Source organism: Macaca mulatta, chromosome 18, assembly GCF_049350105.2.
Source record: "Macaca mulatta isolate MMU2019108-1 chromosome 18, T2T-MMU8v2.0, whole genome shotgun sequence".
NCBI lineage: Eukaryota > Metazoa > Chordata > Mammalia > Primates > Cercopithecidae > Macaca > Macaca mulatta.
In genome coordinates this window covers 41,305,677-41,330,084 of record NC_133423.1, presented here as the reverse complement: position 1 = coordinate 41,330,084, position 24,408 = coordinate 41,305,677, and the positions used below count along the sequence as shown (strand labels likewise).

The following is a 24,408-nucleotide window of genomic DNA, read 5'->3' as shown; positions in this document are numbered from 1 at the left end:
CGCTTGAACCCAGGAGATGGAAGTTGCAGTGAGCCGAGATCGCACCACTGCACTCCAGACTGGGGGACAAGAGTGAGACTTTGTCTCAAAAAAAAAAAAAAAAAGAAAAAAGGAAAAAAAAAAAGAAAGTAATGACAAAACATTACAGAACAGGGTAAAATCCCATTTACCCTGATGTGATTATTACCCATTGTATGCCTGTATCAAAATATCTCATGTACCTCATAAATATATACACTTACTGTGGACCAATAAAAATTTAAAAAAAAAGAATTTTAAAAATTAAAAAAGTTATAAGATGATTAGGAAAATTTGAACAGTCACTGGATATTTGATGATATTAAATAATTATTTTCTTATTTTTACAATATAATGATATTATGGTTCTATTCCTAAAGTTCTTACGTTTTACATATATTTACATACTAAAATGCTCACCATCATTATATAGTGATGAGATTTTTTAAAAGGGTCCTTAAATGCTCATAGAGGTATTTATGAACAAAATGATATTTTGCCTGGAATTTGCCCAAAAAGAATCCAGGGTTTTGTTACTGTTGTTGTTGTTGCCTTTGGAGAGAGAGGGGGATACTGTGGATGGTTGTCCTCTCCAAATCTCATGTTGAAATGTGATCCCCAGTGTTGGAGGTGGGGCTTAGAGGGAGGTGTCAGATCACAGGGGTGCAACCTTCATGAATGGCTTAGTGACATCCCCTTAGTGACATCTGAGTTCTCACTCTATTAGTTCACTGGGGAGCCGGTTATTTAAAAGAAGCCTGGCCCTTCCTCCTCGCTGTCTTACTATGTGACATGCCTACTCCCTCTTTATCTTGCCATGATTGTAAGCTTCCTGAGGCCCTCACCAGAAGCAGATGCCGGCAGCACACTTCCTGTACAGCCTGCAAAACTGGGGGCCAAAATAAACTTCTTTTCTTTATAAATTACCCAGTCTCAGGTATTTTTTACAGCAATGTAAATGGACTAATACAGAGGAATAATAGGTGAAACAAGATGGATTAGATGTTTCTAACTGTTGAAGCTAAGTGATGATTGTATATAAAGGTTCATTCATAAATTTTCTCAACTTTTATATGTTTGAAATTTCCCACAATAGAAAATTTTTTAAATGAACAAATAGTTCTATCCACTATTCTCTAAAAGTATAATAACCTCTGAGAAGGGAGTAGGAAGCTTTGATGGCTGGGCAGAAATAAGTCCTAGCCAGGTCTATGGAGAATACTGCTCTGGGAGACCCCTAGGTCAGGAGTCTTCAGCTCTGGGCTGCAGACCAGTACAGGTCTGCGGCCTGTTAGGAACTGGTCCACACAGCAGAAGGTGAGCGGCAGGCCAGCAAGCATTACCACCTGAGCTCTGCCTCCTGTCAGATCAGCCGGGGCATGAGATTCTCACAGAAGCGTGAACCCTGTTGTGAATTGTACATGTGAGGGATCTAGGTTGCATGCTCCTTATGAGAATCTAATGCCTGATGATCTGAGATGGAACACTTTCACCCCCAAACTGTATCCCCCACCCCCTGCCCCCAAGGAAAGATTGTCTTCCATGAAACTGGTCTGTGGTGCCAAAAAAGTTGGGGACTGCTGTCCTAGCTGATTGTGATCAAGACCAAGCTGTAGAATGCTATGTGTCTTCTTAAGGAACTTTTAGCTTGGCAAGTGTCAGGATAGATAAGTTCAAGTTCCAGTGTTCAATGCTTTGCTAATTTAGACCCCACTTGACCAAGTCCATTTTATTTTTTTCATTTCCACATTAATTCGAGTGTCATCCATCCTACAAGACCCAGCTCAAATTCTACCTCTTCCTCACTGATCTCTTAGCTAGTGATCTCCCTTTTTCCATATCCTTTTCAGTGGATTGTTTCCTGACAACTTTTGCCAACCTGAGTATAGGCTCCTTAAAACCAGGGACTGGCAGGGCACGGTGGCTCACGCCTGTAATCCCAGCACTTTGGGACACTGAAGCGGGTGGATCGCTTGACTTTAGGAGTTTGAGACCAGCCTGGGCAACATAGTGAAACCTCATCTTCAAAAAAAAAAAAAAAAAAAAAAAAAAAAAATTAGCTGGGTGTGGTGACTTGCCTGTAGTGCCAGCTACTTGGGAGGTTGTAGTCCTGTAGTCCCAGCTACGAACACTTGGGAAGCCGAGGTGGGAGGATTGGTTGAGCCCAGGAGTCAGAGGTTGCAGTGAGCTGAGATCGCGTCACTGCACTCCAACCGCGGTGATAGAGTGAGACCCTGTCTCAAAAACAAACAAACAAACCCCAAAACCAGGGACCATGACAAATTTTAAAAATCTCTCAGCACCAAAAATAATACTATCCACAAAGTCAAAGCTCCATTAATATTTGAATAAAGGTTGAAAGAGTCCAATAAGTAGATCAATTAATGATTTTTTAAAAAGTGCTGGTCTCTCTGTCCTGGTAGTTTCAAAAAACCCCACTCCGATTCCTATTTTGAAGCCGCTGGATTTTTTTTGTTTTTGTTTTTTAGACAGAGTCTTGCTCTGTCGCCCAGGCTGGAAGGCAGTGGTGCGATCTTGGCTCACCGCAACCTCCACCTCCCAGGTTCAAGCGATTCTCGTGCCTAAGACTCCCGCGTAGCTGGGACTACAGGCCTGTGCCTCCATGCCCGGATAATTTTTTTTTCTTGTTTTGTATTTTTAGTAGAGACGAGGTTTTGCCATGTTGGCCAGGTTGGTCTCGAACTCCTGAGCTCAGGCAATCCGCCCGCCTTGGCCTCCCAAAGTGCTGAGACTACAGGCGTGAGCCACGGCGCCCAGCCAGCTGCTGGATATTTTGATCACTTCAGGTATACTGAGCATGAAATCAGTGCATCTGGCAGTACATAGGAGACTGAAATACTTTTTTTAAAGCTGTTATTCAAACTGAAGGAGTTTTTCCCTGTGATCTATAATCGCCACGTGCCCGTTCTGTATACGGCCATCCTGGGCTTTTTCAATCCCACGTCCACTACCTAAGAGAACACGTCTGCAAGGCTTGGAGTGAGTACGGTACAATCAGCTTCAGATGTTAAGCAAATATTCCAACCTGGAGTAGGAAAATGGAATATGGATGGGGTTTTATGAAGGTGAATGTTCAGGCAAAGGATCTTAGTGGATGAAAGACAGTAAAGATTCCTCCCAACCAAAGACCAAAAACGACACATATGAGCAAAACATCAGGAAGAACACTCCTGTGTGGAAAATATTACACGGAAAACAAAAGAAGAGTCACTTTTTCCCTTTTGGTTTAGCCCGCTCTGTTCCTCAGGTCGACCGTCACCACCTGACACACAGCGACCTGGGAAGGAGGTAAACGCAGACACTGCCCTCGCTGCCCAGGGGAAGCCCAGAAGCGCGCCCAGAGCCAGGCCCCGGGCGGGTGCCACCGAGCGCGGACCTCCCTCGCATCCTAGAGCGGCCGCGCGGGACCCGGCCGGCGGCGCACTTCCGCCAGGGCGCATTGCAGCCCCGCGGACGGTTGGGCCAGGGTGTGGGCCTGCGCCTCCCTCGGCTTCTGGCGCGGGCCTCGAGGGTGAGTGCGGTGGGCATGCCAGAGGGGGGCGGGCGCGCTTCCTCGGGACTCGCCGGCTCGACCAGGCCCGGCCCGGCGCCGGGGACCTAAGCCTGGGGAGCGCCCGGGAGCGAGGACGCGCCTCGTTCACCGCCCCGGGCCGGAGCCTCGGCCGCCAGGCGCCGCCGCCCACCCCGCCTTTTTCGAGGCTAACACGGTCTCATGGGGGAGCCTGAGCTCTCTAGAGGCGGAAATCTGGCCTCTGGCCCTACCTGTACCTCGGCCTCTCACTTTCCGCCTCCCGGCCCCGGTTCTTTCAGCTCTAAGATGGAGGACGGCGGTTATCTGCCCTGTGCACAACGCAGGGTGATTGCAGGGTTGACACGGCCTGTCTGAAAACGAAGGAGCTCTGGTTCTCAACCCGGCAGCCAGTAGAATCGTTTGGGAAGCCTCCAAATGCTGATGCCCCATCATCACCGGGGAATTGTGATCTGTGGCCAGGACCGAGATCCACGGGCCCAGAGTGAAATGACAGTACTGTGATCACGACTGGAATATGCACTTCGCCGAATGTGGATCACAGTCTTGAGAAAGCAAGCAGCTGGGTTTTTGTTTTTGTTTTTTGTCCAAGAAGACAGGGACCTAATCTGGTTTGCTCGCATTTAATTCCTAGTGCCTAGAATGGTGCATGTCCCAAAACATGCACCATTGATGAAATAATTTCTAATTATTTCCCGACCTGTTTGGAGGGTTTTCATTATATTTGTTTTAAATTATTATGGAAACCTTCAAGTCGTATATGAAAATTGAATAGTATACTGAACTTCCAATTCATGATCAATCCTGTTTCATCTGTTACCCTCTCCCCCACTGTAGTATTTGAAAGCAAATCTGAAATGTAACATTCCATCTGTTATCTTGTTCATGTTTATAAAACACAATGACACCTTTTAAAACATAAAGCCGTTATCAGTGTGATTAGCACCTCATTTTACCCTCTACTATCCAGTCAGCATTTACATTTTCGTAGTTGTCTTTCTCCTCTTCCCCGGTTTGTCCAAATCAGTATCCAAACAAACTACACACGTTCCATTTGGTTGATGTCTGTTAGATCTCTCTTAATCTTTTCCCCTCTGTGTCTATTTTGTTCCCCGTATTTTACTGGAAGAACAAGTCATTTGTACGGTTCACGTTTTCTACATCCAGGATTTTGCTTTTTCCATCTCCTTTAATAAGCAGATATTTAGACCTGCAGCCTTGTTCAGGTCAGGTTCTATTTTTTGGCAAGCGAGCTTAATGGGGGATTACTGTGTTTTTCACATTGTATCACGCCAGGAGCTAGAGAGCATCTTGCCTCTTTGTGGACCTTTTAGCATCATAGGGTAACAGTTGACCAGGGAATGCCAGCAAATACATACAAAAGAAATGAGACACTATCACCTTTTGGCAACCTCTAATGAAATAATGGATTCTGGCAATGATCACTAGTGGCTGTTAACATCAGAAAGAGAGACAGCTAGACAATGCGTGCTGCCTAATGGGGTGCTTCCATCAGACAGCACAGGTTTGTCTTATCAAGTATTCTTGGAGTAATGGGGTTGGTGTGTATAGATGAAACATGATTGCCTATGAGTTAACAATTGTTGAAGTTCGATGATGGGTGTGTGGCATTGCATTATGCTAATTTCTACTTCTATATGTGTCTGAAGTTTTTCAGAATAAAACTTCTTTTAAAAAGATTGATTAGTTGGTGAGTTTAGATCAACCTGATCCATCCATTGCAGTTCTCTGTTATCCTTTTCACTAAGTGGTTCTCAAATCTGACTCCATGTTAGGATCACAGGAGAAGGCTTTTTATTTTTTTTTATTTTTTATTTTTTAATAAACATGTCTCACTTGCAGAATTTCCTATCTAAATGTTCTGGGATGAAGCCCAATTATTGATGTGGTTTTTTGTTTTGTTTGGGACTACAGGTGTATGCCACCATGCCCGGCTAATTTTTTATAGACACAGAGTCTTGCTGTGTTTCCCAGGCTGGTCTTGAACTCCTGGCCTCAAGCTACCCTGCCAAAATGCTGAGTTTACAAGCATGAGCCACCATACCTTCACTGATATGTTTTAAAAGCTCTCCAGGTCATTCTAATATGCCCCCGGGGTTATGTACTACTGATCTAAATCCATTATTAGTTAGGGATGACAAAGTGATTATATTCTGTTATTCCTTCTGCAGTTCATTTGCCTTTACAAATGTTAACTTTCTGCATTCTATTTATTCTTACCTATCTTGCAAATCAATAAAGAAGCCTCTGCAAATAAAGCTCCTTTATTATCAGAGGAAGACTTGATCTTGGAGGTGAAAATGTAGAGTAACACATGGAAGGGATATTAGCAATAACCTCAAGGCTATGCTTAAGGTAGAGATGCACCACCTTATGTATGACGGTTGGGGGCAGGAAATATGGGGAGAAGCTGTTTCCCAAAATGGAAAGGAAGACTAGATGGCGTGTAGTTAGAGAAGCATGTTTGGGCGTATGACACATTTCCAAAAAAAAAAAAAAAAAAATCAGCGTTAAGTAAATATAAATTTTTAAAAAATTAAATAAAATGCCACTTATTAAAACATAATCCAAAGATTTAAAAGAAAAGTTAATCACCCATGCAGCCCCCACCCCATCACTTTAATCACCCCTGAAATAACCCATATTAACAGGATGGTGTGTATCCTCTCCCACATCAGACTTCCTCTGTCTTACATAAATGTAGGGGTTTGGGGTATTGTTATAAAAATGACATCATGCCATAGCCGTCTGTAACTTTGTCATCCCTCCATGACAGTAGTTACAGAAGACTTTATTAGCTGCAGAATAAATAGTTGATAGAATAAACAATAGTACAAATGTACAATAAAATATTCAGCCATTTTCCTATTGACATATTTAGATTGCTTCCATATTTTAGCCAACTTGAGACCACCACAATATGCATCATTGTACATAGATCTTTATTATTTGGGTAGATTCTGAAAAATGGGAATTGCTGGGTGAAAGCATATAATTATCAACAGCATCATTATTACTGGTAATATATATTGCCAAATTATTCTCCCAAAGCATAATCGCAATTCATAACTTTGTCACCATTAGTTTGTGACAGTACCCATTTACCCTCATCCTGCTTAGCACTGGCTAGCATTGCTCCATTGATACTTGCCTGCCAACTGATGTGTGGTAAATGGTCGCTTTTTTTGTTTGTTGTGAGAGTGTTCTTGTTCTGTCTTGTTCTGTCAGCCAGGCTTGAGTGCAGCAGTGAGATCACAGCTCACTGCAGCCTTAACCTTCCAGGTTCCAATGATCCTCCTGCTTCGGCCTCCTGACAAGCTGGGACTACAAGCACATGCCTCCATGTCCAGCTGATACTTGTTTTTAATTTTTTTGTAGAGACAAGGTCTCACTATGTTGCCTAGGCTGGTCTCAAACTCCTGGGCTCAAGCCATCCACCCACCGCTGCCTCCCAAAATGCTGGGATTACAGGCATGAGCTACTGCACCCAGCCTCTTTTTTCTTTATTTTGCATTCCACTAACTAACTGAAGACTGAACCCTTATCTTTTATTTATTACTGTTAATTTTTTAAATTGATACACGATAGTTGTTTGAACCTTTTTCATGCTTATAGGCCATTTGGATTTCTTCTGTGATTCATATATATGTGTGTGTGTGTGTGTGCGCGCGCATGTGTATGTGTATATATATCCTTTGCCTGGTTTTCTGTTGCACCAGTATTTTTGTATTTTGAATGCATTTGCATAAACTTTTTTTTAGTAGTATTAACCCCCTCTCATAAGGGGGTCCAAACTATTTTTTTCAGGTTTTTTTTCCTTGTCCTTTGACTTTATGAGTCTTGATATGTATAAAAGATTTTATTTAGTTAAAATGTCTGTTTTTAAAATTTCTGGATTTTATGTCTTGCCAATAAGGGCTTCCCATCTCCACAGTTAAAGGTGTAAACATTCTCCTGATTCTTTTGAACATGTTATTGGATTTTTTACATTGAAATTTCTTAACTATGTGAAATGTGTTTTTATATACAATGCAAAGTGAGCATCTTGCTTTGCTTTTTTCTGCTAGAACAGCCAATTATGTCAGTCCCATTCATTAAAGAAACCACACTTTTTACACCTTCGTTGTATACTGTATTGATTCCAATAGGTAGTTGGTTTATTTCTGAACTTTCCCTTCCCTTTTATCTCTATTTTTGTGCCAATATTATTCTGTTTTATTTATTTATTTATTTATTTATTGAGACAGAGTCTCACTCTGTCACCCAGGCTAGAGTGCAATTGCACAATCTTGACTCACTACAACTGCTGCCTCCCAGATTCAAGCGATTCTCCTGCCTCAGCCTCCTGAGTAGCTGGGATTACAGGTGTGTGCCAGCATGCCCGACTAATTTTTGTATTTTTAGTAGAGACAGGGTTTCACCATCTTGGCCAGGCTGGTCTCAAACTCCTGACCTCAGGTGATCCACCCACCTCAGCCTCCCAAAGTGCTGGGATTACGGGCATGAGCCTCCGTGCCCGGCCTATTCTGTTTTAATTATGTCAGATTGCTGTAGTAAATGTTAATACCTAGAAAGGCAGGTCACTACTCACTGCGTTTTGGAATTTTCTTGCCCCTTCTCAGACATTTATTTTTTCTTCCGTATGATTTTTGGATTGTTTCTGTTCCAAAATAAATCCCACTGGAAATCTGATAGAATTTGCACCAAATATATCTACATTAGCTTAGGAAAGATGAACATCTCTGTGATTTCAAGTCATCCTATCAAGGACGTAATGTGTATCTCCTATTTGTGTGAATCTTTTGGGTGTTGTTCCTTTTCTGCTAACTTTATTTCCGGTAATTTTGTTTTTGCTCTTGGAATGGGTTCCCCCCCCCCTTTTTGTTTTTATCTTGTTATTGCTAAGACTGAGAAGAGTTATTGAAGTTTTTGTATCTTATATATCCAGCTGTTGGTCAAATTATCTTATAGTAGTTTTTCTTAAGCTTGTTTTCTTCCCTGACATCAATGTGGATAATCTATAATCGGTTATGTATAAATTTCAGTTCATTCTAATTTATTCTGTTTGATATACATCTTCCATCTCATAAGTATATCAGCGATGTCAGATGCACCTGGAAATAGTGAAAGGAATAGTGCTAGGAGTTGGAATAAACCTGCACATTCAACAGGTTATTGCTGATCACTTAAAATAGCAGAGTCCCAAGTCCTCGTGAGTCATGGACCATGTCACGTAGGGAGTGAGACATTTGTTCAGCATTATTGTGAAATATCAGCATGACTGGAGAGCATCATAGAGCATTACTGTTATGATTGTTTAGAGAAAGGGCTGATCATTATGGGCATCAGAGACACCATTTGGTAGGCATCATTAAATACCATCTCTTGCCCAGTATCTCAGCTAGAGTTGTTGTTGTTTAGTGTTTATTAGAAGGAATTTTATTTTATAGTTAATAAGTAGAGTACAGAGAGTTCCCATATATTCTCTTATCTCTCACCCCTCAGTTTCCCTTGTATTAACATCTTGCATTAATGTGGTACATGTTCAGAAGCTTAAGGGCTCATGAAAAAAAAAAAGAAAAATGTGCTACATGTTACAGTTGATGAGCCAATATTGATACACTGTCAACTAAAGTTTACATTGAACTCATTCACTCTAGTGTTGTTCAGTCTGTATACAATTGACCAGTGTATAATGATGTATGTCTGTCTTACTATATCATACAGAATCGTTTCACTGCCCTAAACATCCCCTGTGCTCCACTTGTTCATTCTTCCTTCCCTCCCCCTGTATCACTAGCAGGGGCTATTCTTTTTACTGTCTCCATAGTTTTGCCTTTTTGAGAACATCACATAGTTAAAATTCAACTATAGTTTTTAATTGCCTGGGTTTGGTTATTTTTGTTTGTTTGGGTGTGTGAACGATTATACAAGATTTGTTAACTTGTAGTTTTGCCAAGTTATTTAAAATCTTACTGTGGATATGTGTGGAATACTATGAGAGAACAAGAATCCAGACTTCTAAATAACCAAAAAGTAATAATAGTGATAAATATTACAGGAATGTGTTTTTGGTGCAGTGATATGAAATAATCCGCAGATGATCTTTCTGTTGCAGGGTGGAAGATGTCTATGGATGTGACATTTCTGGGGACGGGTGCAGCATATCCATCTCCAACCCGGGGTGCCTCTGCTGTGGTCCTTCGGTGTGAAGGCGAGTGCTGGCTCTTTGACTGTGGGGAGGGAACACAGACACAGCTTATGAAAAGCCAACTTAAAGCAGGTTAGTGTGCCTTCAGCTATCTCATTAAGATTTTTTTGTTGTTCTGCTTCATTTTCTTGGCTCTCCTTGGACATTTTGTTCGGAAACAGCCCTGATGGTTGCATCCCACTTCAATGCTAGATCCTGGTGAGACTTGGAAGGCCAAGTCCACTGGACTTCATTTACTTATTTACTTGCTTTTCATTTATCCTGTGGATGTTGAGAGCAAGGGTTCATGTAGGCTCGGGGTTTGGGAAATGTCATGGGATATACCAGGCATATTAGATGGACACTACTTTAGCAAGGAAGCAGTGTACATACTTACTTCTACCAGGAGATAGTTTTCCTGAGAGGATGCAAAGGGTAGGAAATGTTTGGAGGAAGGAGATGTTCTTTTCCTCTTGACGTTATCAGGGCAAACTTCTCAGAGAAGTTGACTTGTCGGTTGTCAGAGGAGGAGGAGGAATTTCAGGGCTGAGGAGAAGAGGGGCATTTCAGCCAGAGGGAATGGAGTGAGCAGAGGCCAGCACCTGGGAGACAGAGCAGTCCAATGGTGAAAAGCTTCAGCTCAGAGTCAGGCAGACCTGGGTTCTAGTCCTGGCTGTGTGTTGGGCTTGTGACCTTAGCAGACCAGCAAACTTCGACTTTACTTTCCCCATCTTGCAAATGGGGATAAAAAGTCTACTTAGAAAGGGTGTTATGAGAATTACATGTAATCACTTATTATCTGTGTGGGTGCCTCTTTGTCAGTTAAATCTTAGCTCAAATGCCATCTTCTCAGAGGTTTTACCAGATCCTCCTGTATTAAATAGTTCCTCTCTCACCCTAGTCATTTCTTTACTTTGTCCTATTTTTATTGACTTCTTTGCATTATCAGTATCTGAAATTATGTTATTTAGTTTGTTTCTGTGTTCTTTATCTCCCTATACTGTAAAGTAGGTTCCATGATCATTTATATACCTAGTAGGTGCCTAGCTATATCTCTTCAGCTAGGCATCTTACTAAGTATGTAAATGATTATGGAACTTACTTTACTTTAGTGAATGGATAAGACGTTTAGCAACTTAGCATAGTGCCTCTCACTTATTAGGTCTTGATAAATAGTATTGAAATCATTATTCCTACAACTCATCACAGTACCTGGCACTTGGTGACTAAAGATACTTCTAGTGTTCAAGGATCTCTTGGTCTAGTGATGGAAACTGACATGCAAACGGACAGTAATCAATCATGTAATCTGATAAGTAGAATAATGGAGGTATTTTCTTTTTTTTTTTTTTTTTTTTGAGACGGAGTCTCGATCTGTCGCCCAGGCTGGAGTGCAGTGGCGCGATCTCGGCTCACTGCAAGCTCCGCCTCCCAGGCCGACGCCATTCTCCTGCCTCAGCCTCCTGAGTAGCTGGGACCACAGGCGCCCGCCTCCGCACCCGGCTAATTTTTTGTATTTTTAGTAGAGACGGGGTTTCACCGTTTTAGCCAGGATGGTCTCGATCTCCTGACCTTGTGATCCACCCGCCTCAGCCTCCCAAAGTGCTGGGATTACAGACGTGAGCCACTGCGCCCGGCCAATGGAGGTATTTTCTAAGTACTTTGGAACACAAAGGAGGGGGAAGTAACTAACCATTCATTAAGAGAAGGCATCCCAGAGATTGTTAACAGTTGAGCTGGGATCCAAGAGATAAATAGAAGTTTTTCTGAGAGAGAAGTAGAGATGGACATTGAGGGAACAGACAACAAAGTGAGCAACAAGTAAGGAAGTTTCCAGGAAACTGGAAACTTGGGGAGCATTGAGTAGTTGGCTAGGCTAGATGGAACTAAGAATGCTGAAAAGGTGAGGGCTGACTGTGAAGTCCTCTGTAGCATAGTAAGATATTTAGACTTTATTATTTTACTGGGGAAAAGGAACCATTCGTGTTTTTAAGGGGGGAATAATGCGATCTTGTTTGTGTTTTAGGACAGAATTTTCTGATGGCACATGTATTGAGAGAGAGAGAATAGCGTCAGGGAGACCAGTTCCAAGGCAGTTGCAATTCACTTGTATTAATTTATTTTCATACTGCTATGAAGAAATACCAAAGACTGGGTAATTTATTAAAACAACAAAAAAAGAGGTTTAATGGACTCGCAATTCCACATGACTGGGGAGGCCTCACAATCATGGTGGAAGGCGAAGGCAGAGCAAAGCCATGTCTTACATGGTGGAAGGCAAGAGAGCATGTGCAGGGGAACCACCCTTTATCAACTCATCAGATCTCATGAGACTTATTCACTATCATGAGAACAGCATGAGAGAACCTGCCCACCATGATTCAATTACTTCCCACCAGGTCCCTCCCATGACATGTGGGGATTATGGGAGCTACAATTCAAAGTGAGATTTGGGTGGGACATAGGTAAACCATATCATTCCACCCCTGACCCCTCTAAAACCTTATGTCCTCACATTTCAAAACCAATCATGCCTTCCCAATAGTCCCCCAAAGTCTTAACTCATTTCAGCATTACTTCAAAAGTCCACAGTCCAAAGTCTCATCTAAAACAAGGCAAATCCCTTCTACCTGTGAACCCGTAAAATCAAAAGAAAGTTAGTTACTTCTTAGATACAGTGGGGGTACAGGCATTGGGTAAATATACCCATTCAAAATGGGAGAAATTGGCCAAAACAAAGGGGCTACAGGCCCCATGCAAGTCCAAAATCCAATAGGACAGTCAAATCTTAAAGCTCTGAAATGATCTCCTTTGACTCCATGTCTCACATCCAGGGCATGCTGATGCAAGGGGTAGATTCCCATTATATTGGGCAGTTCCACTCCTGTAGCTTTACAGGGTGCAGCCCACTTCCCGGCTGTTTTCATGGGTTGGTGTTGAGTGTCTACAGCTTTTCCATGCACACAGTGCAAGCTGTCAATATATCTGCTATTCTGGGTTCTGAAGGATGGTAGCCCTCTTCTCACAGCTCTACTAAGCAGTGTCCCAGTGGCTATGTCTCACACCCCATATTTCCTTTCCACACTGCCCTAGTAGAGGTTCTTCATGAGGGCTCCACCCCTGCAGAAGACTTCTGCCTGGACATCCAGGTTTTTCCATACATCCTCTGAAATCTAGAAGGAGGTTCCCAAACCTCAATTCTTGACATCTGTGCTTCCACTGGCCCAACACCACATCTAAGCTGCCAAGGCTTGGGGTTTGCACTCTCTGAAGCAACAGCCTGAGCTATACCTTGGCCCCTTTAAGCCACACTGGTACGCAGAGCACCAAGTCCTGAGACTGCACAAAGCAGCAAGGCCCTGGGCCCAGGCCAGGAAACCATTTTTCCTTCTAGGCATCTGGGCATGTGATGGGAGGGGCTGCTGGGAAGACCTCTGACATGCCCTGGCAACATTTTCCCCATTGTCTTGGTGATTAACATTTGGCTCCTCATTACTTACACAAATTTCTGCAGCCAGCTTGATTTTCTCCTCAGAAAATGGGATTTTCTTTTCTATCACATCGTCAGGATGCAAATTCTCTGAACTTTTATGCTCTGCTTCCCTTTAAACATAAGTTCCAATTCATATCTTTGTGAATACATAAAAGTAATGCTTTTAAGAGCACCCAAGTCACTTCTTGAATGCTTTGCTGCTTAGAAATTTCTTCTGCCAGATACCCTAAATAATCTCTCTCAAGTTCAAAGTTCCACAGATCTCTAGGGCAGTGGCACAATGCTGCCCTCTTTGCTAAAGCATAGCAAGAATCATCTTTGCTTCAGTTCCCAATGAGTTCCTCATCTCCATCTGAGACCACCTCAGTCTGGGCTTTTTGGTCAAAACCATTCAACAGGAAATTCCAAACTTCCCCGTCTTCCTGTCTTCTAAGCCCTCCCAAGTCTCTAGGAAGTTCTAAACCTTCCCACATTTTCCTGTCTCCTTCTGAACACTCCAAACTGTTCCAACCTCTGCCTGCTACCCAGTTCCAAAGTCATTTCCACATTTCCAGGTATCCTTATAGCATTATCCCACTCTACCAATACCAATTTACTGTATCAGGCCATTTTCATACTGCTATGAAGAAATACCCAAGACTAATTTATTAATTAAAAAAAAGAGGTTTAATGGACTCACAATTCCACATAGCTGGGGAGGCCTCACAATCATGGTGGAAGGCAAAGGCAGAGCAAAGGTATGTCTTACATGGTGGCTGGCAAGCAAGCATGTGTAGGAGAACTGCGCTTTATCAAACCATCAGACCTCATGAGACTGATTCACTGTTGTGAGAACAGCATGAGAAAACCTGCCCCCATGATTCATTTGCTTCCCACCAGGTCCCTCCCATGATGTGGGGGACTATGGGAGATACAATTCAAGATGAGATTTGGGTGGGGACACAGCCAAACCATATCATCACTGTGTGTGTGTGTGTGTGTGTGTGTGTGAGAGAGAGAGAGAGAGAGAGAGAAGGAGGATGTTGAAGTATAGAGATGGAGATGAGAGATTCAATTTAAGAGATATTTGTAGAGCCAAGAGGAGGTGGTCACTGAATGTCTAGTGTGTGAGGAAGTGAAGAATTAATATAAGTTACTGATGGTGATGTCCTGGACTTAGAGAAGAAGTCAGGAAAAGAGTTGTAAGAGGAAGGAGCTAATGCATATTGTTTGGGACATGTGGCCTTCAGGTATGTACAGTTGAACCCTAATTATATACTGTCTTGTGTTGAAACTTTGAGATAAGTCAGGTGCTATTCTTTGCTTTACTTGGATTGTACAGAGATTCCTTTCATGAGAACCTTCATGAGAGCCCTCCGGGCAGGCATAGGTCAGAGTAGAGACTTGATAACATTTCAGACAGTAGGAGTTGAGGTGGCAAGGTGTACTAAAATAGAAACAAGAAATTGTTAAGAGTGAGTACCAGAGGTTTGGCTGTGGGAATACATCTTTTTATTTAATACGCGTGTTAGTTATCTGATATTATCTAATAATGCATAACATTATAAATTTAATGGCTTTTTTGCATTTATTATCTCCTAGTTACTGTGGGTTAGGGAGTTCGGGCCTGGCTTAGCTAGGTTTTCTGCCTCAGGGTCTCAGTAGACTGCAGTCTAGGTGTTGGCTGGGGTTACGATTTCATCAGAGGCCCAGCTGGGGAAGATTTCTCAGCTCTTTCAGGTTGTTGGCAGAACCCATACAGTGGTAGGACAGTCTGCCCTGAGCTCTTTGAGTTCTCTGCATTGTGGGTTTCTGCTTCATGGTAGCTTACTTACTTCTTCATAGCCAGCATGGGAGAAGGAGACTCTAGAGTAAGTCTGCTAGCAAGATGGAGTCTTATGTCCCATAATGTAATCACATTGCATTCTTGTGCCATATTCTACTGGTTAGAAGCAAGTCACAAGTCCTGGCCACACTGAAGGAGAGGGGATTATAGGATGTGAACACCAAGGGGTAGGGGCCACAGGGACCACCTAAAATATCCACCACAATTTTACAGTTCCTTTATATATGATTTTTTTTTTTTTTTGAGACAGAGTCTTGCTCTGTCACCTAGGCTGGAGTGTAGTGGTGCGATCTTGGCTCACTACAACCTCTGCCTCCTGGGTTCAAGTGATTCTTATGCCTCAGCCTCCTGAGTAGCTGAGATTATAGGCACACACCACCACACCTGGCTTTTTTTTTTTTGTATTTTTAGTAGAGATGGGGTTTTTCCATGTTGCCCAGGCTGATGTCAAACTCCTGAGCTCAGGCCATCCGCCCACCTTGTCCTCCCAAAGTGCTAGGATTCAGGTGTGAGCCACTGCGCCCAGTCTATATAGGATTTAAATAAACAGTTGGAGTTGGGCACAGTGGCTCATGCCTGTAATCTCAGCACTTCGGGAGGCCAAGGCAGGAAGATCACTTGAGACCAGGAGTTTGAGACCAACCTGGGCAACATAAAGAGACTCTGTCTCTACAAGAAATTAAAAAGCCGGGTGTGGTGGTTTGCACCTGTGGTCCCAGCAGGAGGCTGAGGCGGGAGGATCCTTTGAGCCCAGAAGGTCAAAGCTGCAATGAGCCATGATTGAGCCACTGCACTCCAGCCTGGTGACAGAGCAAGATCCTGTCTCAACAAATAAGTAAATAAGCATGAATGCATGCATTCATACATATAGTTGGTAAATCTAATCCTGGCCACAAAAACCCAAACAAACAAACAAACAAACAAAAAACCCCAAAAGCCCAAAGGAGCCTTTAGTTTACTACATTTCTATAGGCTTAGAAAAAAAATTTCTGAGGCCAGGAGTGGTGGCCCACATCTGTAATCCCAGCACTTTGGGAGGCCAAAGCAGGTGGATCACGAGCGAGGTCAGGAGTTTGAGACCATCCTGGCCAACAAGGTGAAACCACATCTCTACTGAAAATATAAAAATTGGCAGGGTGTGGTGGCAGGTGCCTGTAATCCCAGCTACTTGGGAGGCTGAGGCAGGAGAATTGCTTGAACCTGGGAGGCGGAAGTTGTGGTGAGCTGAGATCACGCCACTGCACTCCAGCCTGGGCAACAGAGTGAGACTCCATCTCAAAAGAAAAAAAAAGAAAAATTTCTGGCCTTAGAGAGGAAGGTGAGATAGTAATCCCAGAGCATTAACTGTGACTCTCTAGTACTTCATTCAGATGCCCCCAGTCTCAAACTGGAATGAAGCACCCTCAGTACATACTAATTTCTCTCCATAACCTATTATGGACCTATCATTAGGTCCTATCATTAGGTCCATAATAGGTTGAAACCCTTTCAGCTTGTACTACCTCCAGGGATAATAAGTTTTGAATACAATTGCAGTTTTGTTACATGGATATATTACATAGTGGTGAAGTCTGGGATTTAGTGTACCCATCACCAAATAATGTACATTGCACCCATCAGGTAACTAATCATCCCTCATCCTCCAGCCACCCTTCCACTCCTCCAAGTCTTCCATGTATATTATTCTATACCCTATACTCATGTGTACATATGAAATGATTATTAAAAGTATTATAGGCCAGGCGCGGTGGCTCACGCCTGTAATCCTAGCACTTTGGGAGGCCAAGGTAAGCGTATATCACCTGAGGTCAGGAGTTTGAGGTGACCTCCTCGAACATGGTGAAACACCGTCTCTACTAAAAATACAAAAATTAGCCGGGCATGGTGGCGGACGCCTGTAATCCCAGCTACTCAGGAGGCTGAGGCAGGAGAATCACCAGAGCCTGGGAGTTGGAGGTTGCAGTGAGTAGAGATCGAGCCACTGCACTCTTGCCTGGGTGACAGAGCAAGACTCTGTCTCAAAAAAAAAAAAAAAGAAAAGAAAAGAAAAAAAGAAAAAGTACTGTAAGAGCATGATTTTTTAAATGATATAAAAAGTATAAATGCTTATTGTAAAAACTCAAAGAAAACAGAAAAGTGTAAATAAGAAAAGTCCGAGTCCCCCCCATAGGTGAATTTCCTATGTATATAGATATGGTGACAGTACGGAGTGTGTGTGTGAGTGTGTGTATAGTTCTGCATACATAGAATTATACTGCTCTTGGCATAACCTGCTTTTTTTTCCAACTGAACAATGTATACAAACCATATATTGCAGCTTTTCCAAATCCAGTAAATATACCTATGTCTTCATTTTTAGAGAATGTTCAGTATTCCACTCCTCTGTGGATGACATATTCCCCCATAACTTCCTTGTTTCCAAGGGAAAGGGAACTCAGGCATTTTTGTGTCTTCATTTGAGAGCTTCCTCATACCTTTGATAATTGTGGTTGCCATTCCTTCTCCCTTTGAAATCAGGTTTCTTGAAAAATGAAGTGTTGTCTCCCTGAAACTATGATAACTGTAAGAAGCAGTTTTTTACTTAATTTGCCTCACTTCGGGTTCACAGGTTGTTTTGGTGTTCAGTTTGGCTTTGTTTTAGAGTAGATAGGGAAGGGCCCAGAAAGTCAGATGCTGGCAGTTTTTAGGCCACTGGGGGATCTGGACTCAGTGACTGCTGTAGTTCTTTTTTTTTTTTTTGAGATGGAGTTTAGCTCTTATTGCCTAGGCTGGAGTGCAATGGCGTGATCTCGGCTCACCACAACCTCCACCTCCTGGGTTCAAGCGATTCTCCTGCCTCAGCCACCCAAGTAGCTGGGATTACAGGCATGCGCCATCACACCCAGCTAATTGTGTATTTTTGGTAGAGACAGGGTTTCTCCATGTTGATCAGGCTGATCCGCGTGATCAAACTCCCGACCTCAGGTGATCCGCCCAGCTTGGCCTCCCAAAGTGTGATTACAGGCATGAGCCACTGCGCCTGGCCCTATTGCTGTAGTTATTTTGTCTGCAGAGTCCTCAGGTCACGCATGGAGGTGGCTTGGCAATCTGGACAGGGAGACGGGGGAAATGAGGGATTCAGGCAGTAAAAAAAAAAACAGCAAAAAGGAGCATATTGAGGAAACTTCTAGTGAGCCTCCTGGGGATTCACAAGTTCCACAATCAGCCTGTGCCAATCTATTGTTCTCTCTGTTGCTGGGGCCTGAGCTTGATGTTGTAATTCTGGGAAGACTTCCTTGGAGAACACTTGATATTATGGAACAAATCACATTATAGTAAACTATTCCTGTTCTTTTATGGTATCAGTAAACTGTTTCTGTATTTTTATAGCATCAAATATTTAAAATAGGTGGGCCTTGAGCAAAGGACCAGAAGCCTCTTTTGTACTAGAAATGTGTAAATTGTGGTTGTTACTTTTGAAATGCCATGTGGTGCATCTCAGAAAATGCTGATGTGGCATCCTGCCACATTCCAGCAATAAATTCGGTTTACCATTGGCTAAACCAAGTTATAACCTAAGCCCATATGCACTGAAAAAACTGTTGTGTTAGTTCAGACTGAAAGGAAGAATGGACCCAAGTACCCTTACATAATCGGCCCTCCTGCATTCTGGCATCTATTGCCCATCTTCCTTCTCAGTTCCTCACCTTGTTCCTCTCCTACCTCCATTCTCCCTCCTCCTTTTCCCCTCCCTTCCTCACCCTCTTTCCTTTTTCTCCATCTTCTTCAACCTCACCCAGACAGGCAGGCTGTGACCTGATTGGTTAATCCCTGTCCAGCATAGGGAGTCCTTAAAAGGCAATTTTGGGTTCAGGCACTGGTCCAGTCAGTTGGAGCCAGTGGAACATTTTGTTTTCCTGGAATACATGTTTGCTTTTCTCAGAGGGAGCAGTAGGGAGCAATGTAATTGCTAGATGTTTTTGATACTTGAGGCCTATCTATTTAATAGTTAAGTGAATTATTTTGGTGCACTTATATATTTTACTTGTTTTTTTATGTGGCAGAAAATGTATGAAAATACTCTGAGAGCTGTAAAACTATGTAATATGAAGATGTTTTATGAAAAATGTTATATCTTACTGAAACCATCTAGCGGGTCTAGGCACAGTAATCCCAGCACTTTGGGAGGCCAAGATGGGAGAATTGCTTAAGGCCAGGAGTTTGAGACCAGCCTGGGCAACGTAGCAAGACCCCATCTCTACAAAATTAAAAAAAAAGAAAAAGCCAGACATAGTGGTAGGCTCCTGTAGTCCTAGCTGCTTGGGAGGCTGAGGCAGTAGGATCACTTGAGCCCAGGAGGTCAAGCTGCAGTGAGCTATGATCACACCACTACACTCCAGCCTGGATGACAGAGCAAGACCTGTCTCTTTAAAAAAAACTATTAAAAACAAACAAACACACAAACAAAAAACCATCTGATGAAATAAAGCCTGTCTTTCTTGTTTTTGGAATCATGTAGCAAAATGTAAATGAATAAGTTTATGATGGTAAGTAGAACTTTTAAATTCAATTTACTATTTTTAATGGAAAGTGTTAGGCTTGTTTCAAATAGCTTTGTATGGGTTTTTAGTTAATGAAAAATTTCCAAATGTATTTCTCTATCTCCATCAAAAGGGAGAATTACCAAGATCTTCATCACACATCTTCATGGAGACCATTTCTTTGGCCTTCCTGGGCTCCTCTGCACAATCAGCCTGCAGAGTGGCTCCATGGTGTCCAAACAGCCTATTGAAATCTATGGCCCTGTAGGGCTTCGGGACTTTATCTGGCGAACCATGGAACTCTCTCACACGGAGCTGGTCTTCCGTTATGTGGTTCATGAACTGGTTCCTACAGCGGATCAATGTCCTGCAGAAGAATTAAAAGAATTTGCACATGTGAATAGAGCAGGCAGTCCTCCCAAAGAGGAACAAGGAAGAACTATCCTATTAGACTCAGAAGAAAACTCGTACCTTCTGTTTGATGATGAACAGTTTGTTGTAAAAGCATTTCGCCTCTTTCACAGAATTCCCTCATTTGGGTTTTCAGTCGTGGAAAAGAAACGCCCAGGTAAACTCAATGCACAGAAACTAAAAGACCTTGGTAAGTGTCTTTTTTTTGTTTTTATGCTTTTCCCCCACTTCTTATCAATAGGGCTCCTGTTAACTGAAGCTATAAGAAGTGTCATAGTAAGGCCAGGAGTGGTGGCTCATGCCTGTAATCCTAGCACTTTGGGAAGCCGAGGCGGGCGGATCACTTGAGTTCAGGAGTTCAAGACCAGCCTTGGCAACATGACAAAACCCCATCTCTACTAAAAATACAAAAATTAACTGGGCGTGGTGGCATGCGCCTGTAGTCCCAGCTACTTGGGGGGCTGAAGCAGGAGGATCACTTGAACCCGGGAGGTCAAGGCTGCAGTGAGCCAAGATGGAGCTACTATACTCCAGCTTGGGTGACAAAGTGAGACTCTGTCTCAAAAAAAAAAAAAAAAGTGTCATAGTAAACTTCCACTCCTCTATCCCAGGCCTAAAACTGACATTTTCTCCACTTAGTCCCTTTGCCCAAAGTTTGCTTATTAAGGAAAATCCATGGGACCAAAAAATGCTATTTAGAACAAAAGCCAAGTATACATTTGAATCCTGTCTTCAGCTTCCTGGATCCACATTCTTTCTTATACTATCTTGGTTGGCAAGGTGATTTGGGTGATAGTGGTGGTGGCTTTAGGTCCAGGCTTTATTTTTTCACGTCTTCCCTTTGATATGTGTTTTTGATGACATCTTTGGTCTGAGAATTTTTGCCATTGATCTTAACCTTATAACTGCAACCATGTGCTTTCAGAGTTTCCTTCTCTATCTACTTTGCTTACTAATTTAACCTTCATTAAATTAATTTGGTATTCAAAACCCTGTGCCTCAACCAGTTTGATATACCAGGGTTCATTACAGTGGAAAGCAAGCATGCAGAGGTGGGCTTGGGGCCCATCTAAGTCTTCACACCTCCTCCATGCTAAGCCAGTATGCATGAGGGGATCTTCAGCACCTCTTGCGAGGTTGAGTCCAGGTACATTATATCTCCAGTGTCACTGCCTTCATGGGCATGGTGTGGCAGTGCCTGTAAAAAGCACGGTGGCATTTTGTGTGTGCTTGTTTTTTTATTTATGCGATCTCTTCCTCAACTAAAACAAAATGCTAGATAATGAGGAAAAGTGACTTAGGTTAATGGTATTTTTATTACCTGAAAGCCTGTAGAAATACTATTATATTTGGAAACTTTAAACATGATCTGTGTTGGAATTGGTGGTCATGTTATACTAGTTTGTAAGTGTTGTCCATAGTGATGATCAGGTCTTATTTTAAATTAGTATGAGATTTAAGCCCACTTTGATTAAGTGTGGAACTGCCCATCTACCAAGAAGATTAATAATGTACAATTGCCTGAAAAAATGCTCCTTGATCTTGTAATACAAGCAATCTTCACTAACAATTTTTTTATTAAGTTACTTTTAGGTACTTGTTTTGATGAGGTGTTGATTATATCGTGTTTTTGTTTGTTTGTTTGTTTGTTTGTTTGTTTTTGAGGCAGTCTTACTCTGTTGTCCAGGCTGGAGTGCAGTGGTGTGATCTCAGCTCGCTCACTGCAACTTCTGCCCCCTGGGTTAAAGCAATTCTCGTGCCTTGGCCTCCCATGTAGCTGGGACTACAGGTGTGCACCACTACGCCTGGCTAATTTTTTGTATTTTTAGTAGAGGCAAGGTCTCGCCATGTGGCCAGGCTGGTCTCGAACTCCTGAGCTCAAGTGATCTGCCTGCCTTGGCCTCACAAAGTGCTAGGATTACAGGCATGAGCCACTGCGCCCAGCCTGATTATATCATTATTTAAATGCACTCTCAAATTTTACCCAAAAGTGAGCTTATTAAATAAAGCACTCTCAAAAACTGTTGTTTCCTTGCACGACAGAGAATCAAGGATGTTATAGTGACTACAATAAGGTCCTAGTGATACTTAGGAGACTAAAACTTGTCTGACATGTATGCATGGGAAATGTTTTAAGTACTAAGGCATTGCTAATATCAATCAACACTGAAACTTTAAAAATGTATAAATAATTCCAGTTTTCCACAAGTAGTAAAACATTTATAACAATTATGGATGCCTTTTCCATTAGCTATTTGCAATGCTGTTAAAATAGACTCTTGAAAAGTCATAAATTCCATTCCTATAATGTAATGTTATCTGCCTTCATCATTAGGTGTTCCACCAGGTCCTGCCTATGGGAAGCTGAAAAATGGAATTTCTGTTGTTCTGGAAAATGGGGTTACAATTTCTCCCCAAGATGTCTTAAAAAAGCCTATTGTTGGAAGAAAAATCTGCATATTGGGTGACTGCTCTGGGGTTGTGGGTGATGGAGGAGTAAAGCTGTGTTTTGAAGCAGACCTGTTGATCCACGAAGCGACCCTGGATGATGCCCAGATGGACAAAGCAAAGGAGCACGGCCACAGCACACCACAGATGGCAGCCACATTTGCAAAGTTGTGCCGTGCAAAGAGGCTGGTTCTGACTCACTTCAGTCAGAGGTACAAACCAGTTGCCTTGGCCAGAGAAGGAGAAACAGATGGCATTGCAGAACTAAAAAAGCAAGCTGAATCAGTGTTAGATCTCCAAGAAGTGACTCTAGCAGAAGATTTTATGGTGATAAGCATTCCAATCAAGAAATGAAACCAGTGTTCCTGGGTGCATACTGACATGTCTGTGAATATGTTACTGAACCTACAGTCCAGTTTTTTATTTCTTGTTTTAGTCTGAGATTATTTGGGCCTTAATAATCCTAAAAAGAATGGAGCTGCATTGATGAATTGGCTCAGTATTTAAAGGGAGCAAGCTTTTTGATAGTAAATCTTTTTAAGAGAAAAAAAACCCCAGCATCCTTTTTAAAGTCCAGATTTGACAAAATGATAGACTATTCAGGTATACGTCTCATTTTGTGCTGCTACCACAGATAGCCAATATTCCATGCAGTCCTGGGTTTAGCTTCTGCCCAGCTTTATTGCTGCTATTGGCAAAGAGCACAGGACTCAGCCCTCGTGGCTACAAATGGTATTTTGGCAGTTTGTATTGAATCTGTTTGTGTTATTAACAGAATAAGGAGAAATGTCATGAAACGCTGGATACGCAGGATTGACGATAGCATGACCATAGCTTTGCTGGAATACTGAATGCAGGGTTTGGCTAGGTGTTTATTTTCACATTTTATTGAACTTTCTGTTTGACTCTTAACCCATAGTTCTCAGCTTGGGTGACACTGCTCCTCTGGAAGCAGGTTTGAAATTATGGGGATGTTTTCTTGTCACAGTGACTGAGTATGGTGGGGGTGGGTGGTGGTGGTGGTGGTAGTGGTGGTAATGGTGGTACTACTGCTACTGGTATTTAGTCAGCAGGGATCAGGGATGCTAGATGTCCTGCAAAGTTTTGGTCAGTAATGTACAATAAAGAATCATCTCACCCCGAAATGCAAATTGCAGACCCATTGAGATACGCAGCAAGTTAAAGTTTATACTCTTGATGTGAATATAGTTTACCAAAATTAGTGACATAATGAGTCAAATTACTAGGTAAGTCAAATCCAAAAGAGTGAATATGTTAGAATTGCAATGTCATACCAAATAACATTCAAAAGAAATGAGCCATCAAGTGAAGCTTATGAACCTGGAGGTAAAAAATGCTTATCTATTAAACTAAGGTTTCATTTATGTGTCCCTATTAATAAACATTATTTGCCCAACAGTGTTTCTTAAAACATGCTCCATGGCTAGTCTTGAGTGCTGATTCACTCAAAGGGGCTCCTCAGTCAAATCAGTTCGGGAAACACTTTATTGCTGTCTGTCCTTCTAGGAGTGGTGTAGTGCCCATCAACATATTAAAAACAGTATTGCTTCAAATGATCGTAAACCAGTGTTGGATGCCAGAAAGACCTGATCCTACAGTCCCGTTCTGTGACTTATGGTGGTACCTCTGTGTGGTCTGGAGCAGGTAACTCACTCTCCGAGTTTCTTCAGCTTGTTCATTTCAAAAATGGGAAAAACAGTAAGACCCATGTCATAGATTGTTAAACAAGACAACATATATAAGGGGCATAGCACATTGCTTAAATGTGTTGAGAAATCCTGCAGTACAGAGGCCTGTCAGCTCTATTGAACCCCTTTCTCAGTCCTATTTCACCAGGTACTACCAATTAACATCTCAGGAACCTGGAGAGCTTTACAGCACACATATTTAGAAACACTGTTGTAGTACTTA

The 24,408-nt window shown here is 42.3% G+C and overlaps 1 protein-coding gene and 1 long non-coding RNA gene across 3 annotated transcripts; one reads left to right on the top strand and one right to left on the bottom strand.

Annotated features, from left to right (window-relative positions):
* The first annotated feature begins 3,477 nt into the window (after positions 1-3,477).
* On the top strand, positions 3,478-23,895 carry ELAC1 (elaC ribonuclease Z 1). Of its 2 annotated transcripts, XM_015121990.3 has the most exons (5): positions 3,478-3,550; positions 3,850-5,093; positions 9,708-9,872; positions 19,751-20,218; positions 22,364-23,895. In XM_015121990.3, exons 3-5 carry the CDS (start codon positions 9,716-9,718, stop codon positions 22,828-22,830), a joined length of 1,092 nt encoding a protein of 363 aa, XP_014977476.1. In that variant the 5' UTR covers positions 3,478-3,550; positions 3,850-5,093; positions 9,708-9,715; the 3' UTR covers positions 22,831-23,895. The 2 variants fall into 2 exon arrangements, with proteins under 2 accessions (XP_014977476.1, XP_014977475.1); XM_015121989.3 differs by lacking the exon at positions 3,850-5,093.
* LOC144336570 (uncharacterized) lies at positions 13,928-15,368 on the bottom strand. The gene is made up of 2 exons (XR_013408459.1): positions 15,087-15,368; positions 13,928-14,698 (listed from the first exon to the last, which is right to left on the bottom strand). It is a non-coding gene; the product is annotated as an uncharacterized LOC144336570 (long non-coding RNA).
* Positions 23,896-24,408: the final 513 nt, after the last annotated feature.

Bases quoted from the DNA above. Each gene is read 5' to 3' on its own strand.
- ELAC1 (XM_015121989.3), top strand. From the start codon at position 9,716: ATGTCTATGGATGTGACATTTCTGGGGACGGGTGCAGCATATCCATCT. The intron at 9,873-19,750 runs GTTAGTGTGCCT...CTCCATCAAAAG, and splicing joins GAAAAGCCAACTTAAAGCAG to GGAGAATTACCAAGATCTTC. The intron at 20,219-22,363 runs GTAAGTGTCTTT...CTTCATCATTAG, and splicing joins ACAGAAACTAAAAGACCTTG to GTGTTCCACCAGGTCCTGCC.